The following is an 18,008-nucleotide window of genomic DNA, read 5'->3' on the forward strand; positions in this document are numbered from 1 at the left end:
TCTGAACTGAACTCTGGCTCATTTGGTTTTAAAGTCAAAGAACAAAAACAGAACTGAATGCAGCATTAAATAAAGGCAGTGCATTAAAACCTCAAGGATGACAGATGCACAGAAGCTTACCTGTCCAGCCAGCTCAAGACGTTTGTTGCCATAGTAATCTCTGTCATCCACCTTGTTGTCCCCTTGAGCCAGGATCACCCGCCGGACCATCACGGCCAGGTAAATACACTTAGCCCGAAAGTTAAACTCTTTCACCTGGACACAAGTTATACAGTCTTTACATTTTGTCGAGTAACCTTTTAGTGTGAATGCCAGTTATCGTGATGAGCATTCTGTTTACATACAGGCACATGTGTGAGAATGAGAGATGCTAACAGCTCTCTGGCCTCTTCCATCTTTGTTTTCTTGGGGCCTCCCCACATCCGCTGTCTGCGCACTTTATTCCCAAGATACCTCAGGGCCTGAAACAGAGCAGCCAAACAACATTTGATTCAACCTTTTGAGGAACATAAATATTTTTACCAACATGACTAATTTGGGGGTGAGGAAGACAGGAGGAGGACAAGGACACACTGTGGAAGAGAGCCTAATGAGGCAACATTTTTCTAATCTTCTATTGTCGAGTTCTAATGACTCTTATGTGAACTGTAGCCTTAGTTTCCTGTTCTTGGCTGACAGTAGGTGTGGTCTTCAGCTGCTGTAGTTCGCAGCACTCATACTCTTCTGGTACCTTAGGTATAAAGAATGGTTATTTGAGTACTGCTACCTACCAGCTTGAAGAAGTTCAAGTCAGCCGCTTGAACTGCGGCTGACTGGATTGTTTCAGATACATACAGATGGTTGTGTGGAGAAATCCCAGCAGATCAGCATTTTCTGAAATACTCAGATCAGCCCATCAGGCACCAGCAACCATGGCATGTTCAAAGGAACTTAAATCAACTTTCATCCCCATTCTGATCCTCAGTTTGAACTTCAGCCAGCCATTCTGAACAAGTCTAAAAACCTAAATTCACTGATTTGTTGCCATATTGTGTTAACAAGCAGTTGAGCAGGTGTTCCTAATAAAGCTGTGTGTATATGTTACATCAACTGTCAGTCAGACAAGGAACGCACCATGAGAATCAGTTAATTTTCCAACCAACAAAAATGTCCAAAACAACAAATATAAATAAATAAATATTAATTAGTGCTGTCAAAATTATCGCGTTAATTGTTAAGATCAACGCGAAATGTTTAATGCATTAAAAAAATTTAACGCTGATTTTGTTTTTTTATTAATTTCCTGTAATCTAAGACCTTTAAATTCATGAGCACCTCTGGAGGAGGGGGCAACAGTGTGCTATGCTGGCATTTGGCCTGACAGAAATGATTAGAAGAAGAAGAAGAAGTGACACCATGCTACTATCTAGCTAACACTAGCTAACACACGCAAGCATGGACGAGGGTGGACTTTTGGGTGGAAAGTTTCTCTTTAAGAAGTTGCCTGATGGCTTGTTGGACAAAACGAGAGTAAGATGCACAATTTGCAACGCTGAATTCAAGTACCACAGAAGCAGTTCATCACTGGCGTATCACCTGAGAGCAAAACACCCAACTGAATCCACCTCTACGGGACCTCGCCAGTCTACGCTTCAGGAGTATGGTGCTTGTGGACGAATAACAAAAAATGTGAGAGAAAAGGTAACCAATTCCTTGGTTGTTTGGATAGCTAAAAACTGCCGACCAGTTAGCATAGTAGAAGATGATGGACTGAGAGAAGTCATTCGTGCTGCATCAGGAGATGAGTGTTACAATCTGCCCTCGAGAGGAACCATTGTGTCGAGACTGCACACTTTGTATGGGGACCAGAGGGCTCAGCAGTCCAGCAAGCTTGTGCAAGTAAGGAATGTCGCTCTCACCGGAGACCACTGGACTTCGGTGAACAACGATAATTACTTAAAATATAAAGAATAAAAAAATGTAATTGGAGCCAGGCTATTAATAAAGTAATTGAGATTAATCGCAATTAATAACAGAAAATTGTGAGATTAGTTAGTTAATTTTTTTTAATCCATTGACAGCACTAATATTAATATAAATTAATGTTACAGTCTCGAGGAGATATTTTGTGTAAAAGATCAACATTCTGAATTTTTAAACAGAGAACGGAGAATCGTGTATCAGACTCTTGGTAGGTCAAGTGAACCACAAAGGGAACAATGTGCACATCACCCACACCTGAGTAAGCGCCCAGCTGGAGTCCTCAACAGAATTATAGCAAAGGTCAAAGGTTAATAAGGATGGACCACCCAACTTGCCCTCAAAACTGCATAAAAAATAAAAATAATTATTGTTAATATTTCTTTAAGGTAAAGGTAAAAAAAAAAAAATCTGTTTAATTTAGAGAAATTTTAAAAAAAGAAATCAGATGTAATCAACAGTGTCCGGATTCAAAAAAAGAAAAGAAGATGACAGTCAAATTTGGTTTTGCCAGATTATTTATCATAATCTGATAACAATGTTTCTTAAGCCTTATCTGCCTTTAATTATATAGATTTAGGCCTCATTGTGCACAATACAATGACCCAATGAATACCATGAAAAGACATCACGGAGGCTGGCAGACAGAGGAACACGAGAGCTGTGGCGACCGGTTGCTAGGAAGCAAATGTGGACTCATCAATGCATCAGCGGTTCCTCTAACAACATAATCTTTATGAAAAACAAATTGGCCGATTGCATTCATCTGTCGATGTCAAAGAAAAACACGTGGGCCTCATGAAATCCCCATGAAAAGCATTACTTAACTGGCTGGTAAGACAAAACCTTCGTCATCTGATCTCAAAGAGACAAAGAAAATACCTTCTGACAGCAGACAGCCAATAGAAACAGAAACAACATCCTGCTCTGCACACATCCGCAGCTAATGATCGCACATTAGAGATGCCAAGCAATTCACACTGACTTTTACGTGCTCTCACCCAAAAATTATTATTTTTTAAACAGTTTTTTGAATCAGGATTTCATTCACTTGAGCACGAGGAACATTTCTGTTTAATAAACAGTCAGAAAATTAACTTCCACTCTAGATGTGCATGAAAAGGTGTCGTTTTCAACAACAGTTTATTTTTATTGGGTGATTTTAACTTGTCACATCTGTAAATATGAAGGTGGGGAGCTTATTTACAAAAACCAGCCGGGAACAAACAACAGGCTGAGGTTCTGGGCTACGTGACCAATTGGTCATCTTTGGTGGTGCTAGGACCATGTCTGTGCTAAGGTTAAGGTGAGAGAATAGTCTACGGTTACAGCATACCTACAGCACAGATTTAACCAAGATGTACATCCCATGCATGTTACGACATCTCTCTTGTTAGTGGTGGTGAAGTTCAAGTCTTATAACCCTTAGAACTGTAGTTCTTTTATAGCATAAACATTAGCACTGTACTTTCAGTGCTTTTTAGTGCTCCTTCAGTTTTGTAATATTACTTTTTTCCCTTATATTACCAGTATATTGTCTTTGGAAATCAAAATTCAAAGATAATTAAAGCTTCAATCTAACATCGAGTAAATGGGGCTAAACTGACCAGAGTGTTTGTTTAAGCTTGAAATAACACCGGCCTGCTCTGGTTCTCTTGGATTGATAAAATACCTGAGTCTGTGTGAAGATTTGCGCTTTCTGGCACTCCTCCAGGCTCGGGGCGAAGCTGGCCATGACACTCTCCTCTGTGCCGATCATCTGAACTATCTCCTGGTCACTCTCCACACCCATCCCCTGTGTGGATGACATGTAAACGGTGTGTGTAAAATATTTGTACAACTACAAAAAATAAAAATCTTGTTATATTTAGATAAAAGCTTAACCGGGAAGGGGGAGTACATGAGACAGGGAGTGTTCACAGGGAGGGGTGAGGTGAGGAGGGAGTCATAATGTTGCCTGACATTTGCTTATGGAAATGTGAAGCTGTGGGAACTGATTCCAGATCGTCTCTGCAGCCGCTGCCAAACAGAGGGAGGGCTGGGGAAGACGTTACCCGGCAAACACGTGCAGTGAAAACACAGCGAGCATGCAGCATCATAAGGTAACATGTTTGAAGAGGTCTCTCCTCAGAGGGCAAAGAAGTTCATGATACCAGCTGTCAGCTAACATTTTCATTCTGAGGTGGTGTAAGAAATGTAATCAGTCGAGCAACTAATGAAACTAGAGTTCTAAAACTATTCACGATCTCATATAAAAACACTTCTCTATATATGTAACTTAAGCTTTGGAACAACTTCAAGCTGTAGCAAAAACAAAGACAGAGTTTGGAAACACTCACAAGTCTTTGCTTCAATCTGTAAGGCAATAACATCACAAACATCTTCATCTCTGACCATTTACCTGTGCTATAGCACCACCTACTGGACTTATTTCAGCAGACTCATAAAGAAAAAAAAAAAAAAAAAAAAAAAAATCACCCCTACCTTAAATATGATTGCAATGGGGGCATCCTCTGACAGCGTGTTGTGTCTCAAGTAGAAACGGCCTTGTTTAACAATAATATTAGTTCTGCTTTTCTTTTCATGAGTGGAGCTGGAGAGGACACAAAGAGCAGAGCAAACACGAGCATGTTTAGTGTCAGGTTCTTGTTCTTTTGCATGTTCACCTTATAACTGTGTGAGGTCTCTCTGCATACTCAGACTTCCTCCCACAGTCCAAAAACTTAACTGGTGATAATTAACTGGTCAAAGGTGTGAATGGTTTTCTCTGCTGATCTGGGAACCTGAGCAGAGCTCACCCTATGACAGCCGGCTCCAACACAACCCCAAATTGGAAAATGAGTCAGAAATTAGATGGATCCACTAATATAAGACTAAAAGCTTAAGCTATACATAGATCTACTTCTTGCATAATCTTAAAAACAACAACAACAAAACAAAAAACAAAGGTTTATATTTAACTCCAGCCAACATCTACAGTGATGTATTCTTTTCATTTAGAAAAGAGAAGTGCAAAGTTGGAGAACCGAGTGCGCAACTGAGCAAGGGTGTAAGGGTCATTCAGTGTCAGGTCATCAAATGTCTCCCACGTGACCATCTGAGATTTGAAATAGGACACTACAGCCAGATAAAACAGTGCTGTTCCTTATTAAAGCTTTAATGTCTATAAAACAATTGCCGTGATTTAAACTTTTATTTTAAATCATACTTAAATAATGCCACGAACCTTGTGTACGAGAATCTGTAAACTAAGTGCCAGTCTGCAGAATCGTGGCCTCCAACATCTGCTATCACAGACAGGACACTCAAATATTTTCTGACCTTTAAGCATCCATCAGTCTATGTTATCATAAGCTACACTCCTGAGATACCAGGGATTTCCCCTAAAACATTCCAAGGATAATGTTGCATAATTCCTAGTAATTAGTGCATCTTTCCCTGGAATTAATTCAAGAAAGACTGATGATCACAGTCCTGGTGGAAATTTTTTCCTTTTAGATTTGATGAACTGGAATGACCACGAATATATCAGAGTTTCACAGGTCTTAAATTAGCAGCTTCACTTTATGGTTTCCACCAAGCACCAGTCACAGCATCCACACTGTTGAGTCGTCTCCACACTTCTGCGCTTCTGGGCAGAATCGCAAAGAAGAAGCCAATAAAAGGAAAAGGTTAAGATGGTCAAACAAGACAGCTACTGAAAAGAAACAGCTGATTTTTTCTTTACATGTCTGCCAAGAAGGCGACTTTAAAATCATGGATGAACAGCTGCTAATGGATAGGTTGTTACAGTACCTGGTAACTGATGCTCCAACTGCACCCTTCCTGTCCTGCTCCACAATGATTCGGTTCTTGGACAGCTGTTCTTGGATCAGAATGACTTTCTCCTGACCTTTTACAATGAAATAACCCCCTGTGGAGAAAACAAAACAAAACAAGGGACACGGATCAATTTAACTGGAGAACCTGATGACAAGTCATTTTCTTTTACTTAATTACTCTCAGAGTGTGTAAAGGAAGTTTTAACTCTTTACTCCTTGAAACTCTTTTCAGTAATGAGCCGTTTCTGTCATATTTCAGACCTGCTTATAGTACAACTTTTCTGAATGTGCATCAGACATTAGTGAGGGTGATCACTGCCTGTACAGCCCTAACCCCTAACCCCATCTACCATTCCTCTCAAAAATTCTTAAAAAATATAGTTGCTTCACAAGTCCATCTACACCTTACTGATAATAACCTTTACGAACAGTTCCAGTCTGGTTTCCGTCCTCTGCATAGCACCGAAACTGCTCTTATAAAAATAACAAACGATCTTCTTATGGCAGCTGATTCTGGTCTCTTCTCCATCCTTATTCTCCTTGATCTGAGTGCAGCCTTTGACACCATCATCCCATTCTTCTTAGCAGATTAGCTTCTATTGGTCTCTCTCATACTCCATTAGCCTGGTTTAAATCATACCTTTAAGGGGCGATCGTGGCTCAAGAGTTGGGAGTTTGCCTTGTAATCGGAAGGTTGCCGGTTCGAGCCCCGGCTTGGACAGTCTCGGTCGTTGTGTCCTTGGGCGAGACACTTCACCCGTTGCCTACTGGTGGTGGTCAGAGGGCCCGGTGGCGCCAGTGTCCGGCAGCCTCGCCTCTGTCAGTGCGCCCCAGGGTGGCTGTGGCTACAATGTAGCTTGCCATCACCAGTGTGTGAATGTGTGTGTGAATGGGTGGATGACAGGTTGTGTAAAGCGCTTTGGGGTCCTTAGGGACTAGTAAAGCGCTATACAAATACAGGCCATTTACCATTTATACCTGTCTGACCGCACTCGGTTCATTCAATTAAAATCCTTCACTTCTCAGCCTTCTCCTCTATCTACTGAGGTGCCCCAGGGATCTGTCCTCGGGCCCCTTCCTTTCATCATTTACCTTCTTCCACTCTGACATATTTTTCGTAAATATAACATTCAGTTCCACTGCTATGCCGATGACACCCAGCTTTACCTCTCTACCAAACCTGATTCTACTCTTCCTCCACATCCCTCACCCTCTGCTTAGCTGAACTCAATTCCTGGTTCTCCTCCAACTTTCTTAAACTCAACAGCAATAAATCAGAACTTCTCCTGGTCGGCACTAAACGATTGCTATCCAGAATTAACAATTTCTCTCTCACTATCAATAATTCGTTGGTCCCTATCTCTTTCTCTGTGAAAAGCTTGGGTGTCATTCTTGATAGCACATTATCTTTTAATTCACATATCAATAATGTCACACGTGCAGCATATTTTCAACTCTGTAATATCAATCGCCTCCGCCCTTTCCTCACTCCTCATGCCACTGCCATTCTCGTCCATAATCTTGTTATCTCTCGAATTGATTACTGTAACTCACGATTATTTGGCCTTACACAAAAATCCATTAACAAGCTCCAACGTGTCCAGAATTCTGCTGCCCGTATTATTACTAGGACTTCCTCTACCCACCACATCTCCCCAATCCTGAAGCAGCTACACTGGCTCCCGGTTAAATTTCGCATCCATTTTAAAATAATCCTTTATACATTTAAGGCTATTCATTCTCTCTCTCCACCATACCTCTCCGATTTAGTACAGATGAACTTCCCATCCTGGTGCCTCAGATCTTCATCTTCTCTTTCTCTCTCTGTTCCTTCCGCTTGTCTGATTACATTGGGGGGCAGGGCTTTTAGTTGCTCTGCCCCTTGACTTTGGAATTCCTTACCCCCTGACCTCAGAAATATTAGTTCATTCCCTCTTTTTAAGTCCACCCTCAAAACTCATCTGTTTAAAATTGCTTATGTTTAAACCTCTGTATGCTCTTAACTTTTATCTGTTATTCTTATCATTGTGTATATTTCCAGTTTTTGTGTTTTTATCTGTTGTACAGTGTCCTTGGGTGCTTTGAAAGGCGCCATTTTTAAATAAAATGTATTATTATTATTCTGTCAGGCCTAGGCTACTCACTAGGGCTGGGTATCATCACTGATTTCTATAATCCATTCGATTCTGGTTCTCAAAGTCCTGATTTGATTCAATTTAGCCTCAGACAGTCAGAAATATTATAATTCTGATCATTTATCAGTACTGATACATGTGAGACTTCATCAGAATTGTGAACATCACAGCAGATGCCTTTGTGTCAAAGTAACTGAGAATAAAACAGAAAAACATGAAGGAGATTTTTCTGCCTGGATTTTTATAGCAGATAACCTTAAAAATATTCTGCAATTTTGCATAATTTTAAAAAGTTTTAGTTTCTTCAGTATTGAACAGCAGAAATTAGGCTTTCTTGTCCGAGGTCATTTAAGTGAAAAGAGGGAATTCATGACGACATTTATCAAATGTGAAGCGTAGTTTGCTGCTTCTTTTGCTGCTGGCTCGGTTCAAAACAAAACCTGCAGCTCAGAATCAGCGCAAAAAGACGTAAACACAGAGCGGACCCAACGCATCAGAATCGGTGAGCTCCGACAGTGTGTCCGTGTTCGGGCCATCAGGTGAGAAAGCCGAGAAAGAGAAAGCTGATTCTGATGCGTCGAGTCCGCTCTGTGTTTACGTCTTTGTGTGGAATCCGTGTACCTGCTCTCATTTGCTGTTTGGTGGTTGTTGAATTAGTTTTGTGGGCTTTAATCGGAGAATCTGGCGTTTCTGGCAAAACACAGTTCTATTTAAAAGTCGATTCAGGATTTAATGAATCGATATCGTTTTATTCAAGCTACTCACCTCCCACTTCCACCTGCACTTTCAACTGGACCACGGCCAATCAGAGAGGTCCCGCCCCTGACTATCTCTGATTGGTTTAGTCCACGATAGGGGCATACTGTGTGTCTGTTGTTGACCACACGGAGAGTTGCCGATTTTTTTTTTGTTACCCGAACAGTTGGTCGCACTGGTGCGACTAAATATTTTTTTTAGTCACACCACTGAAAAATTTGGTCATATTTGCGACCAAATTAGTCGCACTCTAGAGCCCTAAATGGTCATCAAACATTTTACTGATATATATATACTGAGATGCCAAAACTCATCATTAAGGGTTCAGGTGAGGCCCTTCAGGGGGAAAGAGTTAAAATGAGAGTGCTATGGTTACGTGCCTGGATCCAGGGGACATTCGTTGAGTTTTGAAAACTCCATGGGCGTCTTTCCCGTGAGAACGCAATTCGAGCTTCGCAGCATGATGGGCATCCTGAGAAAAGCAGAGTTATCTTCATTAATAAAATATGAATATTGCTTCAGTGTTGTTATAAAGCAGAATGCGTCAGCACAAATGAGTGAAGGAGGTCAGTTTATCAGCAAACAAAGCTTAAAAATCACAAAAGCTAAATCTTTTTTTAGCACTTGTTGGCTTACTGAGCTTTGCTGGAGAGGTTTTAAATTTGTAGATTTGATATAGATGTAACATAAATATGTCTGTATCAGGGGAGGGGGAAAAAAAAAAAAAAAAAGATACCTTCCGATGGGCAGCGCATTGCGAATTATCCTCTGACTGCCACGGGTGTACTCTATATCCACCGTGATGGGCGCAGAGTAGGTCATATCTCTGAGACGACACTTTGGGATGAAACAGATGACTCTCAGCTATATCTCATCATCTTTAAAGGAAAGTATTGGAGGTGTAGGCATTCAAATATAAGTAACAAAAATAATTAATTAAGAAATACCTCTATGAGGGCTACAACTAAATGCCAACTGAGTCTAGAGATGCCTGAGTGACACATGTTCCCTCTGTATTTAATGTGTGATTATCTGTCCAAAGTGTAGAGAATTAATGTGCTCATATATATATATATATATATATATATATATATATATATATATATATATATATATATATATATATATATATATATATATATATATATATATATATATATATATATATATATATATATATATATATATATATATATACACACATACACACACACACACATATATACACATACATATATACATATATATATATTTTTTTTAATTTACTTATTTTAACTAATTTAAAGCTGTGTATTTGATTACTCTAAAGCTTTATTCAACTTTAATTAAAGCACAGTAAACAATGGTTCATACTTAACAGCAGAAACACAGACTACTCTCACCTCGTGGGGAGAGACTGGTCTGGTCACATTGAAACTTTCTTCCACGTCCGGCATGCCAACATAGATATTGAGGTATCTGCAAATATTTAAAAATCCATTATTTCCTCTTTTAATAAAAAAAAATAAAAATAAAAAAAACAACTTGTTGTGCATGTCTGCAGTGTTAAAGTCAGTGATGGTAGATGCACACAGTGACTTACTTGAGGTACCACATTGGATCAGCATCACTTGTGATTTTCTCATTTGCCTTCATAATTTTTTTGATCTAGAAGCAGAACAAATGAGACATCGATGCTCAAAATCCAAATGTACATGAAAAAGCAGCAACGGACAAAGACATGCTCGTGTTTTACCTCTACATTAATGAAATAGTTGAATGAGTCGATGTGCTGCTTTACCAAACCTTTCACCTGCAAAACACACAACGTGATATACATGTTTACTCTCCCAAATAATATTACTCACACAGATGTAGACCCACCAACTGTTCTCTCATCATTACACAGGAGGATACTTTGATATTTGATGACCAAAAAAAAAAGTAATTTAAAGAAGGTCCATGACTTAAAACTTTAACAGGGTAAAAGAACAAGACACGCTGTATGCGGTATATTTGGTCATTATGGCAATATTTCATTATTTCATGGCCATACTGGACTCAAATGTTTCACTTTTTACTAAATGTTTTTCTTTGGCCAAAAATATCTTGCTAAGGAATCAGAAGAAAAATGACCAAATAACCACATCAATAAGCTTACCAAAACTGCTTTATGTAACTTAAAAAAAGGTTAGAAAATCCCTATCTCAAACTGACTGAGAAATTGGATGTCAAGGAAGGTTAGTTTATTGCAGTGCTCTAGTTTCAGGACTCCCCAAATCATCAGTTGGATTTCCCTTACTCATTTAAAATCTAGCCTTGGAATCCTTACAGGTACACAGAAATCACAAAGCTTTTGATGATTTGGTACCCAGTACAGACATCTCAGGTCATCAGTTTCAGATCGGTTCTCAAAATCATATCTTAGTGTGTTGAGGGTACTTTCAGATATTCTGGCTCTGTTCCTTGGAGCACGCTGCTGACCTAAGATCAGTTACATCTCAGTGTACATTGAAAAACAGACTCAAAACCTTTTTAGCCACACAGGCCCACAGCTAATAGATGCTGTTGTTTTATTTTATTGTTTCTAATGCCTTAAGACATCATAAACCTACAAAGGGTTTTTTTCAGCTGTCATGTAATTCTGTATAAATAATCATTCTGTAAAATACGATAATTTCTCAGTCATCCAGGTCATCGTAGTCAAAGGAGCTTGCAAAGAAAAGCGTCTGGACTTCTTTAAGTTGCTTGAAGACGTTTTACCTCTCATCCGAGAAGCTTCTTCAGTTCTAAGGTCAAATGGTGGAGAGTCCCAGATATAAACCTAGTGGGAGTAACCCCCCACAGAGGGACAAAAGGACCCCCTGATGATACTCTAATCGCCTGAGCCAAGGTGGGAAACTGGGCGTGGGTCCCAATCGGCCAGAGTTTCGGGTGTGTTCATTGTGAAACCTGGCCCCACCTTATCATGCGAATTCCTGAGGTCAGATGGCCCAATGTGAGTGGGCGTTAAGGCGTCTGGGAAGGGATCTCAAAACTGGATTATAGATGGCAGAGAGTTGGTGTCGTAAACCCCCGCCTCTGTTCAAAGATGGTCGCTCACAGTGGACATAGATGGCTTCTTTCACTCCTCTTTCAGACCATCTGTCCTCTCTGTCCAAAATGTGAACATTGGTATCCTTGAAAGAGTGTCCTTTATCCTTAAGATGCAGATGGACTGCTGAGTCTTGTCCTGTGGAGGTGGCTCTTCTGTGTTGTGCCATGCGCTTGTGAAGTGGCTGTTTGGAGAGACCAAACAGCCACTTCACAATCCAGTTTATATAATCCAGTTTTGAGATCCCTTCCCAGGCGCCTTAACGCCCACTCACATCCTGGGCCATCTGACCTCAGGAATTCGCATGATAAGGTGGGGCCAGGTTTCACAATGAGCTCACCCGAAACCCTGGCTGATTGGGACCCACGCCCAGTTTCACACCTTGGCTCAGGCGATTAGAGTATCATCAGGGGGTCCTTTTGTCCCTCTGTGGGGGGTTACTCCCACTAGGTTTATATCTGGGACTCTCCACCATTTGATCTTAGAACTGAAGAAGCTTCTCGGATGAGAGGTGAAACGTCTTCAAGCAACTTAAAGAAGTCCAGACGCTTTTCTTTGCAAGCTCCTTTGACCAGTGACAATAAAGTTGAATTCTATTCTATGTAATGACCTGTACTATTTAAATAAAGATGTCCTTGTTATTGTCTGACTGCTTTGGAGTGATAGGAAGGAAACAGTAAGTCAAATTACTACTACACCACTACACGAAACTGAGGCTACATTTTGCACAGACTCAGCAATATAAGATTGGAAAAAGGTTTTCTGGTCTAATGAGTTTTGATTTCAGAATTTGGTGTGAAAATCATGAAAGCATGGGGCTGCTGGTTGTGGTGGTATAAATGGGTTGGGGGACATTATCTTCTCACACTTCGGTCCCCAGTTGACTAAGCACCATTTAAACACCAAGGCTTGCTAAGCATTAGTGCTAACCACAGTATGGCTGCTTCCAGCAGGGTAACGCACCATCTCACAGAGCTCAGCTCACCTCAAACTGTTTTTATAAACATGACAGCACACTATTATAGTTTCTACCATACTTTAAACATATTTTAATCAAGCAGCATTAAAATTTAGTAAAAGTGTGTAAGGGCTGTTGTGTTCTGTTACCTTCAGGAAGGCTGGTAACAACTTCCATTTTTCCTGTTAAAAAGGGAAAACGAGCAAATAAACAACAAGTCCGTTTTTATTCATAACGCGAAAACTATTCGAACTGTGTCCATACTTATGCACTTTCTCCAAATTGTACACTAGAAACAATATCTATCAGAAACAACAAACTGGGACACAGGACGTTCCCCTTCACTCTGCATCTCTATGAGCTAACAGCCTCCACGCTAGCGTTAGCATCTCTGTGCTCGTGCTGCTAGACTTTCGGTCCTTTCCGGTCTTCATACTCACAGCTACAGTGTTGACAGGAGCCGCCAGCTCCAGTGGGGTCATGTCGCTAAACTGTCCTCCCAGGACCTCCATGGTTTACTCCACTGCTTAACAGCAAACACACAAAAACCTGTACCAACTGTCAGTGTTGATATCGTGCAAGCGTGACTCCTTTGTGTTGCACTCTAAAACGTCCGTACGACCGGAACCAAGAAAAGCGTTCCGACTCTGTAACTCAAAAGGACTGTATCGTTCTACTTTTTAAAAATTACGTCATATAATATTGTATTGTGACGCACAGTTACTCACAATTGCGTCACAAAAAAAGTAACTGTGCGATGCAAAAAATGGTAAATGGCCTGTATTTGTATAGCGCTTTACTAGTCCCTAAGGACCCCAAAGCGCTTTCCATATCCAGTCATCCACCCATTCACACACACATTCACACACTGGTGATGGCAAGCTACATTGTAGCCACAGCCACCCTAGGGCGCACTGACAGAGGCGACAGTACAATGAGACTTTAGAATGTTTCCTTTCTTACTTATTGGAGTCATTTATTTAATTTAAGTTCATATTCTCTCTCTCTCGCACTCTCGGGTTTTCTTTAATGAACTACTGTAATAAATATTTAAGAAGAATGAATGGCACGTGGTTCATTAGACTTAAGTCAGATGTCCTGCTCTAGAAGTGACATCTCCAGTTTCATTATTCACTGATGACTCTTCTACTTCTGGATCACCTTTCAGTGCATTGAAACTATTTTTGAAACCACCATTACTAAAATTTAACCTTGACTTCAATAATGTCAATCTAGTTAACACAAAAGTTAAACAGTAAGATATTGAGAGACCTATAGCTTGCTACTGTCAACAACCTTCTACTGCTTAGAAGTATTTCTTATTTGGCTTTCTGTTTTTCTTCTTTTTTTCAACATATAGTGTACATACAGTGTAATGACTGTGAATGCTTCTATGCTGGAAATGTCAGGGCTTTGTGTGCGGGCAGGCAGAGATGAGGATCCAAATGCAGGACTCGAACACAAAATTGTAACTTAAAACCTCAACTTTATTGCTGGAGAAAACAAAACATGAACTGAACAAGGGTACTGAACATGAAAGTACTGAACACAAAAACACACAGGTACACAGCAAATTCAAAAGTGTTAAATGTTTTGGTGTTAATAGTCTTCTTGCAAAAGTAGAGTTAATTTTACTCTAAGCAGAGTCACATTCTTTTAATGTAACTCTGAGGTGTAAAATGATAGTAGTTAAAATCGAGTGTTAAAAATGAGTGTTTCTCTGTCAAATCTGGAGGTGTTACAATGGAAACATTAACTCTTGACCTCTTAACTCTGAACTCCTAGAAGGGCTTATGACACCAACAGAGTAAATTCACAGACTCCGCCCCCAGCACGGCTCCAATCGAAGCTGAAGTGAAGCCGTTTCAGAACTTTTTGCTCTACATATTTGAGTTGTTTGCCATGCTTGGTAAGTCATTTTTTCAAAGATTGTTTCAATTATTATTATGAGCTTTTACTTCTGTGGCTCTTTGGAGTTGAGACAAAGCTGTGTGAAAGGCATTAGCCATGTTGCTCGGTGATAGCATAATATTCTGTTTTAGCTAGCTGAAAGGTATTGTTTGCAGGCAAATACCACAGCCTTGAAAAAAAGCTTGCATGTGAATTTTCAGTCAAACTTTTGGTCAAATACACCTAAAACAATGTCTAGAATGTGAAATGTTGGTATAATGGTGCTACTTGAAGCCTGAAAACGATCGCCCATAAAAATAAAAAAAAAAACGAGCAAACAGCAGTAGCAGACGTCCTGACTGGATTCTACGTTAGCATAGATCCCTCCAGAGTTTTGTGCACACGGTTTAGGTAAAAATTAAAAAGGTTGAGGTTTTACATTTAGTTCAGTATTACCTGTTGCCTGTGTCTTTGTCTTTTGGGAAAATACTTTACACAAGTAATGGCTCAAAGAGGACTCCTTCTTTTTTTTTTTTTTTTTTTACTGTGCTGCAATTGTTTACTGGATTATTTGTGCCATTAATTAGTGTCAACTAATTTTTATTCAATCTCCACACAGGATATGCTTGTGAAGATGGAATATGGGGGAGAGCAGAAGTGCGTTGAAGTTCCACAAAGGGATGAATGAAGGACATGCATATTGTATTGAAGAAATAAGTGATGAGAATGCTGTTATTTGTATTTACCAGCTCACCTATGTCAGACCTTTTGATAAACAAAACTCTAATGAAAGTGAGAGCATGTATACTGTTACATCTTTCAGAAAATGTTTTGAAATTGTGGTGCACAGTTCAGAATAAATGTTTTTCAAAAACCATTGCATCTTTTTAGTAAATGTTTATTTCCAAAAGAAATTTCTAGAAGTTCAGAACGGTGAAATTCCCGCTTTTTAGAATGAATTAGAAGATAACTCTTACGTAGTCAAACTAAAATACTCTTTGAGAGTTAATATATAAACTCTTAACACCAAGTGTTAAATTATCAACTCCAGACAGATTTGGTGTTTAACACTAAATCAGAGTTAACGTACCAACTCTCCAAAAAGAGTTAAATTAACACTCTCTGGTGTGGACCCATATAGACACTTTAATAGTGTTGAAATCAAATCCGACAGTGTTAATTTGGACATGCTGGATTTGCTGTGTATAACCAGGTATAACCTGTACGACGCAACACTGAGCAATGGAAAACACAGGGCTAATATACACAGGGAAGTAATCAGGGAATGGAAAACAGGAGGGAGACACAGCTGGGAGAGATTGGGGCTAACGAGTCAGAAGATGGAAGCTGGACACACTGACATAAGACACAATCCTTCAAAATAAAACAGGAAACAATACACACTAAACTAAGACACGGACAGAGAGAGACAGACTAGACACTGAACTAAACCAGCAAAAAACATGAGAACACAAAACCTAAGAACTAATCCCTAAACAAGAATAACTAAAACATAGATTAATAATCATCATCATCATCATCATAACCAACACAAGCACCACAAGAGAATAAGAAAAAAATCCATAATGCAAAAACACACCAAAACATAACAACTCAAAATACTGGGTCAAACTGACCCAGAACCGTGACAGGTAAGGAGATGTCATTTAAACCAGACTCTAAGAAATTGCTGTGTCTAATTTTGCGATGCTGTGAGTAACAAACTGGGTTTAGTTTGGAGGTTGAAGAGGAACTTTCCCTTGCCAGGCCGACAGCCGTCTGTGTTTATCTCATGCAGCGCAGGGCTAAATTTAAAATTATTAAATACTTAAGACAATGTATATTCTTCTATGACAAAAAATACAAGTATTCATTTAAGCAAATAAACAGAGCCGTAAGAGATGTTTTTCAGAAACTGTTGTCTTTATTTTGATTTGCAACTAACAAATTTTTTTAAAATTTGTAGTTTTTGTTGTGCTCTCTATTATGTGAACCCCTCACCTAATTTGTTATGTTTTTTAACAAATTAAACCCCAACAATCAAATGATCCCCTGTGAGCAAGCACTAGGCACGGTGGAAAGGAAAAACTCCCTTTAAACAGGAAGAAACCTTTGACAGAACCAGGCTCAGGAAGGGGCAGCCATCTGTCGCGACTGGTTGGGGGGTGAGAGGCAAAAGAAAAGAAAAATGAGAGCACAAGTTAGAGAACATGAGCAACATTTAGCTAACATGAACAACATATGGTTTTCTGGACTGTGGCTGAAAAGCAGTCCATCATTACTAGTCTTTAAAAGGGAACTAATCGATCACCAAGGTGGCAATATGGCTCAACGAGGCCATAGACAGAGTTAAATAGGCAATCACTGTTAAGCATTGAAAATCCCCAGTAAGCTGCAGCTATAATAAGGCCTACTGCGGCAACACCTAAACCTATTTTAAGTAGGCGTTTGGCACCATGACGCCATGAACCACTACTAGTCGGAGCCACGTCAGGAGATGGTTCTGAGACAGGAGAATCAAGCTCCTCAGGTTGAAGACCAAGATTCTCCTGTGTCGGAACCACGTCAGGAGGTGGTTCCAAAGCAGGAAAAAAAAGCTCCTCGGGTTCAGGAGCAAAATTCTCCTGTGTCAGGACCACAGGTGGTTCCAAGGCAGGAAAAAAAAGCTCCTCGGGTTCAGGAGCAAAATTCTCCTGTGTCAGGACCACAGGTGGTTCCAAGGCAGGGAAAAAAAGCTCCTCAGGTTCAGGAGCAAAATTCTCCAGCTGCAGAGCCTCCAGAGATTCCACCTGTGACTGTTGTTCTTGGTACTCAAGAGGCTCTAAAGTTTTCTTGAGTTCGTCTCTCTCCCTTTCATTAAGTGACAACTGAGCAGCAATGCTGCTGTTCTGTCTAAGGAGATATTCTTCCTTTTCCAGAAAGTCACGGTGCATCATTTGAACGGTGTTAACCTGTTCCTGCAATTTAGCCTCCAGAGAATCCACCCTTGACTGTTTTTCATCCAGAGCCTGTCTCACCCGACGCTGAAGAACACATATTTCTTTTTTCAGCTCAATTATTTGTTCAGTCTTGTGATCTATTTCTCTATTCTGTTTTTCTATTATCTCTTCTTTTTTTGTTATTTTGTGGTGAGCTTCTCCCACTTGGTGCTCAAGTCTCTCTAACTCTTCCTTGACATCACGATGCATCGTACTAATTTGTTCTTGTATTTTCATTTGAAGGTCTCTATCCGATATTTCTCTCTCCACTAACCCATATAGTCTTTGTGATTCCGCTGGAATCGCTCTGTCAGACTGTGAATTATTGACTATTTCTCGTGACATTTCTTTAAAAGCTTAATGCAACGTGTCGAAAGAAAAATACGTGTGCTTAATTATTTAACTTTAAAATAGTCCCTTTCTGAAAGGTTTCTGGTT

General features: G+C 39.9%; 1 protein-coding gene and 1 long non-coding RNA gene across 2 annotated transcripts in view; one reads left to right on the top strand and one right to left on the bottom strand.

Moving 5' to 3' along the window:
- polr3b (polymerase (RNA) III (DNA directed) polypeptide B) overlaps window positions 1-13,327 on the bottom strand; it is a 28,711-nt gene extending 15,384 nt beyond the window's left edge. The window contains exons 1-12 of the mRNA XM_080861278.1: window positions 13,143-13,327; window positions 12,852-12,884; window positions 10,407-10,463; window positions 10,254-10,318; window positions 10,054-10,129; window positions 9,408-9,508; window positions 9,052-9,143; window positions 5,755-5,872; window positions 4,444-4,552; window positions 3,632-3,754; window positions 345-461; window positions 121-255 (exon numbers count right to left, since the gene is read on the bottom strand). Of these exons, the coding sequence (XP_080717404.1) occupies window positions 121-255; window positions 345-461; window positions 3,632-3,754; window positions 4,444-4,552; window positions 5,755-5,872; window positions 9,052-9,143; window positions 9,408-9,508; window positions 10,054-10,129; window positions 10,254-10,318; window positions 10,407-10,463; window positions 12,852-12,884; window positions 13,143-13,214 (1,098 nt within the window). The 5' untranslated portion in view covers window positions 13,215-13,327. The remainder of the gene's footprint in view (window positions 1-120; window positions 256-344; window positions 462-3,631; window positions 3,755-4,443; window positions 4,553-5,754; window positions 5,873-9,051; window positions 9,144-9,407; window positions 9,509-10,053; window positions 10,130-10,253; window positions 10,319-10,406; window positions 10,464-12,851; window positions 12,885-13,142) is intronic.
- A 136-nt stretch (window positions 13,328-13,463) lies between these two features.
- Window positions 13,464-15,469, top strand: LOC308383471. The gene is made up of 2 exons (XR_013969151.1): window positions 13,464-14,611; window positions 15,212-15,469. It is a non-coding gene; the product is annotated as an uncharacterized lncRNA (long non-coding RNA).
- The last annotated feature ends 2,539 nt before the right edge of the window (window positions 15,470-18,008 follow it).

The sequence above is a fragment of the Rhamphochromis sp. 'chilingali' genome, assembly GCF_963969265.1.
Source record: "Rhamphochromis sp. 'chilingali' genome assembly, chromosome: 2".
Lineage (NCBI taxonomy): Eukaryota > Metazoa > Chordata > Actinopteri > Cichliformes > Cichlidae > Rhamphochromis > Rhamphochromis sp. 'chilingali'.